Genomic DNA, 13,506 nt, shown 5'->3' on the forward strand with positions numbered 1-13,506 from the left:
CCCTGGAGTTTGGGGTGCTGAGTTTCTTTGTATGAATATTGCAAGGGACTCTTCTCCACATGCTCAGGGAGACTGCCATGCTTCCCTTCATTTCGATGTCAGCTGGGCACTCATCATCCTTGATTAGCTCTTCAAATGTAAGATTTGACATCTGAACTTCAGTCCCAAGCTTTGGGAAAACAAATAGAGAAATCATTAGCGCCCACATAAAGGAGATGTCCGTGCATAAATCTCTATTGTTATTCATCCAGATGCTCCTTTGAGAAAATGTAAATTCTTTTAATTCAGCGTTTGCTCTGTCTGTTTCTGGCAGTCTCACACTGCAGAAGATGTTTACAAGCTTTAAGGTCAACAGTTTCATGCTGTGTGACTTGCTCTCCTGATAATGTTGCAAATCTTCATTGAGATTTTTACAGTTTATTAGGAAAAAGCTCTTGGAGACAGGACTTAAATAGCTCTTAAAATGTGAACACAAAGTGACAATGAAAATATAAACCTGCAAATATAAGGATGGATCATCACACGTCCTAGTTTTCATTAACTTATCTTTTCTCTGCAGCCTTTTTGGGAAGGTGCTTGATTCAAGATTAGTGATAACTTTGTTATGTGATTGTGGGATAAGTCAGTCAAAATAACACCACCAAAATGAATGGGAACATCATTTATTCTAGCTATTGATGTGATTTCTTTTGTGCTGATCAATGGAGATTAAATAACAGATAGAGAAGCATTAATATTTTGCATTAAGTTTATAATGCTTACAAAAAAAATCAAGAAGAAATTGCTGAAGTTATCTGGAGCCTAATGGTGAGTACATGTGGGGATCAAGAGTCCTCAGTCAAATAAACAGAAAGGTGTGAACTAATGATCTCTGCAATTTTGGTTTACTGTCCAATATTAATAAATCCACAAAGGACTTGCTCAAAATTCATGTTATTCTGGTCTCCTATGGAAGTCATGTAGGGGGAGATCTCACCACCATTGTTTGTATTTATCTCTATATGTCCCTGAATCTTCCTGATCCACTGGCCAGTTCCTCTTAGTTCTGACACAGGAAAAGTTGAGTTGGACATAATCTTTTTTCTACAGGGAAGGAGAAGGAGAAGGAGAAGGAGAAGGAGAAGGAGAAGGAGAAGGAGAAGGAGAAGGAGAAGGAGAAGGAGAAGGAGAAGGAGAAGGAGAAGGAGAAGGAGAAGGAGAAGGAGAAGGAGAAGGAGAAGGGGAAAGGAAAGGAAAGGAAAGGAAAGGAAAGGAAAGGAAAGGAAAGGAAAGGAAAGGAAAGGAAAGGAAAGGAAAGGAAAGGAAAGGAAAGGAAAGGAAAGGAAAGGAAAGGAAAGGAAAGGAAAGGAAAGGAAAGGAAAGGAAAGGAAAGGAAAGGAAAGGAAAGGAAAGGAAAGGAAAGGAAAGGAAAGGAAAGGAAATTTGTTTTAAACAAACTTTTGAAAATAAAATGTTTCAGCTTCTTCTGGATTGTTTTAGGCTTTAATCCTATTTTAAGGGTGAAGCCAAACTAAATTTCAAATATTAATGAAATAATACAGAAATGAAAGTGTTAACACATCCAGAAGATTTCTTCTTTTTTTTTTTTTCCATTCAAAAAAACAGAAGTGATCACAGCTTGTGGATAGGCTGTCATTTTGTAACTGCTTCTTGCCCAGTAAATTTTTAAACCTCAGAATTTTACTGGGCTTGGAGGTGCATTTGTTGCTCTGTTGGCTGCCTGTAGACCACCAATGTGTCCTGCATATGAATGCTAAAATAAAATTAACTGAGGGTAAAAGTTGCAAATACATGACTGGAGTTAATTAAAAGGCTGGAGAATGTTGGTCACCAAAGTGACCAAAATCAGTGATAGCAGAGAACCCAGGTAATTAGAGTTGTGCTTCAGGGAATGCACTTGATGTGTGCTTGGTAAGAAGGATGTTTTCCCAGACTTAGGTGAGCAGCACTGTGGAAATTACCTTCAGTTCCTTGTGATTTATTGCTGGGATGTTCCCATCTGGAGCTAACTGTGCCTCCCCAGCTGTGCTCTCACTGCACAGCCATTCTGGGGACATGCCTTTACTGAGACACAAAAGATTCCTGTTGAGGTTGTGGCAAAACTCAGAAGTGACATGTGACATGGTGTGACTTACTTACAGAATGGAGCACCAGTGGCAGGAACAGAGGAGATAATTTGGCTGATAAAAACATGCCTTTAAAGTATTTTTATTTTTTTTTAACACCAGTCTTGCTTCTCCCCCCCCAGTAGAAACAAAGCAAGACCATGACAGTTGACGCAGCTCACCTGTGGTCAGTGACCTGCTCTTCTTGGAGGCTTGTTCTGGATTTTCCAGACAGGTTTAGATACACCAGATCCTGCATGTTATGGTCAAAGCCAGTCTCAGCAGAAGGTCACAGATGTATCTGTGAGTTCTGTCAGCACCTAAAACATTGTGATTCCAAGCCACAGGATAAACCTGCTTCCCATGAATGAATTCTACCATTGATTTTTTAAAGGAACAACAATATACAGAATCTTTTAAATGTTTTCACCATGATTTTCAAATACTCTTTTCCATTCCCTTTCCAGCCCTGGTGTCGATGCATTACCACTGTCTACAATTATTTTGTGGTGACCAACTTCTTCTGGATGTTTGTGGAAGGCTGCTACTTACACACTGCTATAGTGATGACCTACTCCACAGATAAGCTGAGGAAATGGGTCTTTCTCTTCATAGGATGGTGTAAGTGACCTTTGTGGTTAAAATGGTGTTCTGTGGTACCTGGCATTAAAGTGTTAAAGACAAAGAGAGGCAAGAATAAACATTATAAATCCCCCTTGGGTGAACTCTGGCCCACTCAGTCTGAACAGACACTTGTAAGTGAGGAGCTGACTTGAAAAAAAGCCTCATTATCTGCCCCTCCAGCTCTACAGCTGTTGTTGGGACTGCTGAGGGATTTGTTCCTAGCAAACAGCCTTTAGCAAAGAGTCACACATCATCTTTGTACTGGCCTTGAGGCTACTCAAAGACTCAGCTGTGGCAAAGCTGCCTTTGGGACACTGTGGTCAGTTATGGTTTCTGAGATCAGAAAGGGATGTGGAAAAAACTGGAGATTCTCCAGCTGAAAATGTGATTGGGGATCTAAAGGAGATGAGCTGTGATGTGAGGCTGAAGGAGCTGAAGTTCTTTAATTTGGCATAGAGGAAGATGAGGGATCTGTTTGGTACCAGGAGTGATTTGAAAGATAATTACAAAGGAGCCAAATTCTGCTTGGTATAAAAAGGGACAATATCCATAAACTGCAGACTGGGAGGTTTCAGCTGGATGTTAAGTAAATGGAAAATGTACCAGGAGAAGGTGGAACACTGAAACATGTGACTTAAAAGCTGTGAAACCTCTGACCTTGGGGTCATTATAAATTCAGCCAGGCTAAGCCCTGGCTGAGGTGGGTGAGTACTGATAGTTTTGCTCAGAGCAGGAAATTGGAGCAAACACCTTCAGAGGTCCCTCCCAACCAACATCTCTGTTTTGAACTCAGCCAGGTGATGTTTTGCAGGAGAAGCCCCCTGCAGGCAGTTTGTTCACTTGAATGAAAATCTGAGGTCAAACAGAGCTAGTGAAGCTAGCAGTTCTTTTCTGTCGAAGGAAGAAAGGTGGAAGAAAGTCACCAATATTTTCTTTTGTGAAATCAGAATGACATTTTGTTCAAAAGTGCCTCTCCCTGTCTGCAGAAGTAATTGGATTGCAGTTCTGAAGGCAGAAACAGCCTTTGAAACAAAATATGTAATTCAATCCAAAATCAAATGGGAGGAAAGAGGAATTGTAGTAGAAAGAAAATGTTTATCTGGGGAGTTGATTTTTTCCCTAATAGTTTTCAATTCTCTCAGCAGACTGGAAAATCAGCTGCTTACACAGCTCTCACAGACCCACAGACTGGTTTGACCCTGGTGTTTTCACTCCCTACCTCTATCAGAATCCTCTGGGTCTCTCATTACTAATGTGGGAGTGCTGTGAGCTGAATAAACCTTTCCAGCCACCTTTTGGGTGCATTCTGGCTCTGCTCTGCCTCCTCATATACATTTTTTTTAACCAGTTTTATTCTCAAATCCCTATTCACTTAAGAAGGAAAAGTAAAATGTTTTCCTTCAGGAGAGAGGACATGGCTCCGTTTTCTCTGTCCTTTCCTCCCAAAAACATGGGGAAATGAGGGCACCAGACCCTCTGAGTCCGTGGTGAACAGGATGAAACAAAACAGAATCATTTGAAGGGCACAGGAGCCACCAGGGATGATGGGGCAGGAGATCAGAGCTGCTGTATTCCTTGCTGAGGTTGAAGATGATCCCTCAGCAGCTCAGCCCCATCCCCTCCGTGTCTGATTCTCTTTCCATCTCTTTAAAGTCTCGATTTCCCACAGCAGGGGCAGCAAGTGGGAGGTTAAAAGAGACAAATTTGTGTTAGAGACAAATCCACCTTTGCTCCTTCATGAGGGTTTAAGTCATGTTACTCACTGGGGTGGAAGCAGATACTCAGAGCTGGGGCTCTGTCCCTGCCCTCACCCTAGTGATTTCAGAGGTTTCAAAGAGACACGAACCTGAACTTTGGATGGGACTGGACTTGTTTGGGTTTTTCTGAGGTGAGAAGTTAAAGGGGGAATAGAGAGGGGGAAAAGTCTCCCCTTTTAATTCTGACATCGATCTAGTCCTTTCCTGAGTGTGAGTCAAGAGGCCACTTCCATTTATTCTTCCTCCCTTCCAAGTTCCTCCTCCAGCAATTCCCCTTCAAACCAGGGGTTTGGAAGGCCTAACAAACACTTGTTAGGGAGTGCAGTGATGTCTTTAAAGTTAAAAGTAGCTAGATCCTTCCAAAAGAGAAAAAAACAAAAATTCTGATACTGCAAGATAACAAGCTATTCTTTCTCACAGTCATGTTTCATAAGGAACACTGAACTCAAAAAAACCATTTAAAGTTTTGAATAGTGCTTCATCTAGAGATCCCAGTATGTTTACAAGGTTCTTGGAGCCTTGGATGTAAAAATACCTAAGCACCCACTTACAAGTACTGTCTTTCAAGATTCTGCTGTGTCATCTGCAGGAAAATGAAAAGGGATCAAAACTTTAAGTCAGCCAAAATTCTTCAAGTCCCTTCTATGGAAATACGGGTATTTAGGTGTGGGTTTGTTAATATTTCTATTCACTTTCCTTACTGGTACTGAAGTTTTGCTGAGATGATCTTTTTTTCATTTTTAAATTAAAAGATCTCTGCAGTAGTGATGTCTCAAGCAAACCAAGATAGGACCACTATTATTTAGATCTCCATTAACTCAGACTCTCCTCACACAAATCCAAATTTACTTTGGTACCATGGACACATCCATCCATCCATCCATGATTAACTGCTACTTTTTTTTTTTTTTTTTTTTGCTCCTGCAGGTATTCCCTGTCCAATCATCATTGCCTGGGCCATTGGCAAGCTGTATTATGAAAATGAACAGTAAGTGATGTTAATATTTGTGTTTGTGTTTTGGATGTGTATTCATTTCAACAGGTTAGGAAATGAATCCACATCTGAACCATATCTCAGGTCACATATTCCTGCTTCCACTGGCTGTGCATTTCCTTCTTCCTTGGTTTGAGGAGCTGGTCCTTGTTCAGCCATGCCCAGTGCCTGCCTGTCCTGCCTGATTTCTTACACATGGGGTTGGAGAGCTCCTGTTCTGAAGAAAAATGTCCCTAAAGAGCTGCCAGGTCTGATCAGTTCCTCTGTCCCTAAGGACAGGTTCCCAGGGGGATCTCATCCACTAATTCTTCAAACAGCTGGAAGTTCCTCTTCTAAAATCCAGGCTCCTGACTTTGATCTTTGCCAGAGCTTTTGTGCTTTTGTCCTGAGCACTGGGGGGATCACGTGCTGCTCCCAGGAGGTCAGACCCAGACAACTGGACACAGGCAGAAAACATGGACTTGCCTGCAGCTTCCAAGACTGTTTGGGACTGCCCAGAATTCAGGAAAAATGGGAGGTTACTTTTCTCCGTCTCAGTATCCATTTGTTTGGAGGTTGAGCTGAGGTTCAGGTTGTGTAGGTCATCGTAGTTTGAAAGCTCAAAATAGAATGTTAGGAAAATGCTTCAACCAGCTTCCTAACTTTTTAATCTTTGCTTCTAATAGAGACCCATTTTCTGTGTTATAGTATGGCAACTATAATTGGTTCTGTGCGAAATATCCTGTCTGGGGTTTATCAGTTCTTCAGCAAAATATGGTAACTCTGAGAAGAAAAGTACTGTTAAATCTCAGTTTAAGAAAACACAAAGTCATTAAGAGTTACTGGAGTAATTTCATTGATGAGCATTTGTTAAGGGGAAGAATTTTAGTGAGATCCAATTAACAGTAGTGATAAAACCAGTGGTGGATTTGGTTATATAAAGAACTATCAGAGAACCCTGAAGAATATTAAGTAGTGCTATTCAGCAGAAACGTGTTTTACATATCTGAGTCTTATCACAACTGTCTTCCTAAATTGTCCTCTTCAGTATTCAAGGGGTGTTCATTTATCCTTTCAGAGGTAAAAAAAGAATAAAAAGTGTTTAAACAGCTTTTATTTCACACAGATGCACCAAATAATTATCAGATATGCACCAAATAATTGTCAGGGATTTAAGTTTGTCCTTTCAGTTTTAAATAAATTATTTTATTGAGGGAGCAATGGCTTGTGTTGGATTTAAAGTAAGAGTTCAGGTGACTGGCAGAGCAGTTTGCAATACCTTAGTTAAAACTCCTAGCTGGAACAGTTCAGACTATAAATATGAAATATTGCTAATCAATTGCAGATGTTTATAATGTTTCTGGCAAATAACTGTCTCCTCTGGACATTACTCACCTGATTTAATTAGCAATATTTAGATTACAATGTAACAGATCTAGTTTATAACCTAATGAGATGAACACAAACCTAAAAAAACTGTTGTTTTTTTTTTTTTTCTCCACTTCCTACGAAAGGAACCTTGGAGCACCAAGTCCCCTGGAGAGTCCTGTGTTGCAGAGTCTGTCTTTGGCCACAACCTTGTTTCCTCAGTGTGGAAATAAATCCACATCAGTTCTTCACTCAGCACAACCTTGGTCTGATGCTGGACTTCAGATAATAAATTCCAGCATTTTGGTCTTCCAGCTAAGCAACATCTAAATTCCAAAGAGCAGCAAGCAGCCTTTGCCCTGGAACCGCATTTGTACTTTACCAGCTCAGTTCCAAATTCTTTGCTGACTTTTTCTAGCCCATGAAGTTCTGCCACATGCTTGTCTGCTTCATATTAGTCCCTCTGCTACAGCAACCAGCTTCCCAGGAACTCTTTGCTTCTCTTAGCTCTCTGAGTTTCAGGCAATAAAAAATAGTTCTCCCAAAATGCCTTTCAAAATCTTCTCTCAAATGTAGATCTTGCAAGTTCTGGAGAAATTTGTTTCCTGCCCTGGCATATCTTGTAATTATTTTTTTCATGTCTTTCCAGCTACATTAAAAAAAAGTAAAATTCAAAAACACAGTTTCATTCATTTAAGTCTGCCCTGGGGATTCTTCTTGGATGATAACTTGGCTGGAGGAGCTACCTTATTCCAAGTCTTGCTTTTATGCCCAAATTTTGGAAGATGAGTTGCAAAATTATCAATTCACACTCATTTTCAGCCAGTGCACCAGGGAATAGCAGACATCTTTCACATTTCTCAAACATTCAAAGCTCCCTCATTCATTTGGAACTTAAAGGATGTAGGAATTGAGCCAAGAAAGGGCAAATAATTGCGAGGTACTGAACTGTGTTCTGATTCCAGCTGTGTACTTCAACACTCTGTGCAGTCAGAGCATCCTGCAATGGGCAAGCAGCTCCTCCTGTTTTAGCAAACAACACATTTTGGAGAGAGGCTTTGAGGGTGTGGTGTGATCCACAAGGATCCCATCTGAACCAGAGTTTTCCTAATCCCAGTTCATTTCCCCTGGACTCTTGAGGTCGTGTCTTACAGACTCCAACCTCTTTGAGGTTACATCTTGCTGCTTGTAAAAGTGCAAATGTGGCTCTGTGGTCTCCCTGGCTCAGGAATTACCCTTGTTTCCATGGCTCCAGTGGCACTAAATTATCTGTTTCACAAAGCAAACATGGGGAAGGCATAAGTTTTTCTGCACAAACTTGTTATGGGGTATCCATGACAGGAAAGAAAACTCTCAGACCCTTGAACTCCAAAATCTACTTCCTAAGGGATCTGGAGCTCCAGTGACCTAAGTCTTAAGGAATTATGAATGCAAAGCTGTCTTTACTTGGTGGAATCTTGGATCCAGACCCCGTGGCTGTATCTGTAATACTAAATTAGCTGGACCTGGATTAATTTCTAGGGCTTGACTTCCAAATAGCATGGAATAATTCACACCCGTTTTATTAAACCTTCTTGGCCTCCAAAATCAGGGGAGCTGCAGTTTGTGGACTATTGGGAATGTCCTCTGGCTCCTGCTAGCTCCAGATTTGTTCCCCAGGAATAGTTTTGGACTTGGTTATTTTTTGGCCTGGACCAAAACTACCCCAAGGAAAGTGGAATGGTGTGAGTTCAGATCTGAGCCTGGTCTCTCATTCGTTTACCACCATAAACAAAACAGATTTATTATTCTCAGTGAAGAGGATGAAGTGAGTGTCAGTGTGGATTGCTGTGAAATCATAAGGGCTCTTTTGTTGTGTAACACAGCAGGGAAAAGAAACACTTGGAATTAGTGGAAGTCAGGCCAGGACTCGGTCACGTGTGCCACATCCAACAGTGTCATAGATTTCCAAGCAATGATGTGAAACCCAAGTGCTCCAAGTATCACAAATCTCCCATCTTGTGTTGTCTAAATAGGATTTATTTGTGAGGGAATCTCTGTATTCAGAGCTCTCTGCTCTGGGCCCACTCAGTTCGCCTGTGATTTCACTTCACCTGAGTCCCATTTCCCATTTTGGGTTGTCCCAAACAGTTTAGAAGGGGATGTTGGAGCAGGAATTTGGTGGCTTCAAGTGATGGCTCTGTTCTATCTGCTAGCTTTGGTGGCCATGGAATCATTTAGGCTGGAAAAGACCTCTCAGGTCATGGAGCCCAGCCACTCACCCAACTCTCCACTAACCATGTTCCCAGGTGCCACATCTACATGGTTTCTCAGCATGTCCAGAGCTCCCTGAGGTCCCCAGGTGCCTTCAAAGGCAATGGGATGACTCCTTATCCATTCAGTGTTTTCTTTAGACAGCATTTCCATGCAACTTGAGACATTTGCTTTAATTAACGGCCCTTACTTTGTGGAATGTGTCTCTGGGCACTGCAGTCGATAACAGGGTGGTTTTATTTTTTTCTCTTACACAGAATAATTCTTTAATCCCTTTCTCAGACATCTCCTGCATCCTTCTTATAGGAGGTTCTCATATTTCTTGTAAATATTTACATAGGCAATAGCCAAATCCATAGAGGAAACAGGAATGTTCTGATGGGAGGGGAAAGTGGGGCTCAGATCCATGTCCAGCAACAGGTGATGTACAGCAGAAAATTCAGTTACTTGGTGATCACTTATATATGATTAAACAATAAAACAATTTTATATGATTAAACAATTATACAATAATTAAATTACAATTAACCACTATATATGTGATTAAACAATTTGTATATGATTACACAATTAAACAATGCAGTGAGTAAAGGAACACCTCTCTATAGTGTCCTTCATATTACAATCTAAAAGAAGTGAATTTACCTTTATGATTTTTTTTTTACCTGTTTTGTTTTTTATAGGTGCTGGTTTGGAAAAGAGCCAGGGAAATACATTGACTACATCTACCAAGGGCCCGTGATTCTTGTTCTCCTGGTAAGTGTTTATGTGCATGGGAAGACATTGCCATCTCCCACCGAGAGGAAATTTGATCTGTCCTATTCCACATCTGCTTTTATGGAAAATAAGACACAAGCAAGACCAAACATCTTCAGGTGTTCTCTGAAGTGCATAATGCTGCAAGAACTGAAATGATTTGGTTTTGGCTGTTTCTTTGGGTCATTCTTTACTCCTCCCTCTGCAGTGCTGTTTGCCTTTGTACAAGGTTCTAAGAGGTGGGAAGGAAAAATGTTCAAAGCTGGGGGTGCATTACAATATCTGCTCATCCATTTGGGGCTCATGACAACTGCAGCAATTTGGTCACACACATTATTTAGAAAAAGGTAATAATCACAGTCAGGAATTGCATGTTGCACAGTCCATCTCCATTTTCTCCACCACCATCACTGCTGTGTATTTGTTTCTACATTTCCTGTTGTGAAGTTTCCTTCCCAGTGCTGCCCACACTTACCAGGTTGTTTATCTGTTTACCCAACGCTCCATCTCTTGTGACAAGCAAGAGTAGGCAGAGGGAGAAGGAAGCTCATTCATAACCCATTCTGAGTCTTCAGCTGAAGCACAGTGGTGCTTTCCCAGGAAAAAAACAGAACTGAATGTGGATGGAAAGTATTAGTTAGCTATTAGTAAGGACAAAGCTGAAAATAAACTATTCTGCTCTTCCAGGCAGGTGAGCCAACAGCGAATTCCCAGGGCTCAGCAGGTTCCCCTCTCTTAGGGAGCCAAGGTTTGCTGTAGCTGTCCCTTATGTCACCCAAACCCCCATGGAGAAGGTGCACACATTCCTGAACAGGCACCACTGGCAGCTTTCTCAAGGCTAAGAATCTTCATGTTCTCACCTTGTCACTGCCCTGTTCATGGGATTCAGCATGAAAAAGTTTCTGCATTGCCCGGCAGCTGATCTCAGTGTGTGTCCTGAGAACAGGAGACTTCCTTTCTGTGTTAACTGTTAAGATACTGCAAAAAAGTTCACCTCAAAAGAGAAAAAAAAAATCCATAATAGGAGTATATTTCTATGTAAAAACTATTTTCTTTATGTTCTAAGGAGAGAAATAGCAATGGCTGTGATATATAAAATAAATTTATGTTGCTGAGGGAGCCATCACCAAACCAGAAGGAGCCTCACAGTAAGTTGACCCCACTGATACAGAGATTCCCTCACAAATAAATCCTATTTAGACAACACAAGATGGGATATTTGTGATACTTGGAGCACTTGGGTTTCACATCATTGCTTGGAAATGTGTGGCTCTGAATTTTCTATAACCCCTTTAGTCCACAGGATCTATAAAATCTTTGGGTAGCATCTCTGACAGATACCACAGAGTCATGAAAATGGCTTTCCCCCCCTCAGAACGGCACTGTAAATATTTAAAGACCCAAAGAGACCCAGAGGATGGAGGTATAGTTGGGGGCTGCCACTTTCTATACAGGTCATTATATCTGCCACTAATTTGGAACAACCTTGAGACCCCTCTAAACTGGGCCAGTGTGAAAAGCCCAGACCTGACCCTTTGAATTGAACCTTCCTACCTTGGCCTGCCTGCACGTGAGCCATAATTAAAACACTAATGAGATACCAGCAGTAATTGCACTTGGAGTGGAAAGGATACAATTTGCATAACATAAGGGTGAGCCCTTGCTCCCCTCTCCTCAGGGGTTATTCCCCTCAGAAAGTACTGCTGGGGGAGGAAAGCATCCCTCTGCAAAGAGAGTCTGATCAGCAAAGCTCCTGTTACAACACACTCCTGATTCTTAAAATCTGCTCCCCCACCTTTGTTTTTTTTTTTTTTTTTTTTTTAATTTGATCTGTCAGTTCACTTTTAGAGTGTTTCCAATTAAACCCCATAACCCCATGGTATTTTAAAGCCTCTTGACATGCTCATTTTTTTGATCCTTATGTGAATAAATTCAAACTGTAGCTGATGTTTGAAGCATCACTTGCTGTTATTGGAGTCACTGACCCTTTCAAGGGTGCTGTGAAATGTGCTGGATTAAAAACACAGAAATTTGACGTCTGCCATGTACTCAGGGCAGCACAGCCAGGTCTCAGATGGAATTGTGTCTCTGCCTTAGCAGAGATGGGGACAGAGTGCTGCCTTCCTCTTCCCCCCAGTGAGCAGTGGTCACCACAGATGTAAAACAAGGATTTCAAAAATAGGACAGCTCTGTGACCTCTTTCAGTCACTGCTCATGAGCTAGTTTGAACTAACAAGGAACTGAAGTGGAGCTGCAGCTGTGTTTTGTGAAAGAATGCACAGGACAGGGCACAGTCCTGATGGGACAAGGGGGAATGGCTTGAAGATGATGGATAGTTGATTAAGATTGGATATTCGGATGAAATTCTTCCTTGGGAGGGTGGGGAGACCCTGGCACAGGGTGCCCAGAGCAGCTGTGGCTGCCCCTGGATCCCTGGAAGTGTCCAAGGCCAGGCTGGACAGGCTTGGAGCAACCTGGGACAGTGGAAGGTGTCCCTGCCCATGGCAGAGGGCTGGAACTGGATGGGCTTTAAGGTCCCTTCCAACCCAAACCATTCTATGATAATTCTGTGAGACGGCTATCCCAGGCCTCTGCTGGAAAAATAAAGAGATACAAATGTTACAAGAAGAAATTAGTGCTATATCCAAAAGGGGACAAACACCAAAAGCTGAAATTCTAAATACTCTATAAAATTACAGTTCCTGTGCACCTGGGAACACTCCATCTGGGGCAGTTAAAATTGGCTTCACCCTCCCCAGTGAAGAGCCAAGAGCTCAGTGTCCAGCTCAGGTTACCTCTTGGACACATCTTTGTGTATTCCAGAAGCATCATTGCACCAACCAGTGGCATTATGATTAGAGTGTTGAATATTCTTAGAGGGATAAAACTTGCTTCCAAAGATGCAATTCTGTTTAAATATTATTTTTAAGGACTTTTTCTGTCAAAAAATTATTTCCACTGGTTTTGATTTCTCGTTTTCTTAGCTCTATGCATTGAGCTGTTGCAGCACAGGAGGGTGTAACACAAGGAACAGGTGGTGCAGGAGCTCTAAGCCTCTCTGGGAAGTAAAGATGGGCCTAAGAAAGGTCTTTGATCATGGCAGCAGCCCTCAAGTCCATCTCTAGATCACATTCTTGTGTTGTATTTGGGGTACAAAAACTTTGAATGAGGCAATGGAGTTGTTTGATTGATTTTCTGCTTGTCTGTAGAAGGAACTTGGAGATTGGCTTGGGCTGAAAACAGGGAAACAATTTCAGAGACGGTTTCATAAAAAAAGGAAACTGAATATAAGTGCTGATTCTGTATATTGGGCAAGAGAACAGTATTTTTATTGACAAAATATCTGAGGGAGAGAATTTAGGTAATCTTTTTTTTATTTTGTTTCATTCCTGAATGGATTCTGACTTGTACATATCCCCCAAGAGAACTAATAATTGAGCACACTGGATGCTTTGAAATTTAATTTCTGATAGCACTAGAAAAACACCCTATTAGGTATTTTCTCTTCAAATGAACACATTGAGGTTTTTAAATTCTGATCTGTTTTCTCAGAGTCACATATCTGAGTTTTAATCACACACCCCTCTCTGAAGCTAAAGAAGGGGCAAAGGGTTGGAAAAAAAAATGCCAGAGAAGTGAATTTCCTCCTGATTTTATTAAGGAAAATACA

The 13,506-nt window shown here is 41.3% G+C and overlaps 1 protein-coding gene across 3 annotated transcripts in view; it reads left to right on the forward strand.

The window, feature by feature from the left end:
- CRHR2 (corticotropin releasing hormone receptor 2) overlaps positions 1–13,506 on the forward strand; it is a 92,313-nt gene that overhangs the window by 54,698 nt on the left and 24,109 nt on the right. For all 3 annotated transcript variants that reach the window (XM_062493464.1, XM_062493474.1, XM_062493483.1), the window contains 3 exons: positions 2,573–2,726; positions 5,414–5,474; positions 9,764–9,836. In XM_062493464.1, coding sequence (XP_062349448.1) covers positions 2,573–2,726; positions 5,414–5,474; positions 9,764–9,836 — 288 coding nt within the window. The remainder of the gene's footprint in view (positions 1–2,572; positions 2,727–5,413; positions 5,475–9,763; positions 9,837–13,506) is intronic.

Source organism: Cinclus cinclus, chromosome 1 (assembly GCF_963662255.1).
Source record: "Cinclus cinclus chromosome 1, bCinCin1.1, whole genome shotgun sequence".
NCBI classification, from domain to species: domain Eukaryota; kingdom Metazoa; phylum Chordata; class Aves; order Passeriformes; family Cinclidae; genus Cinclus; species Cinclus cinclus.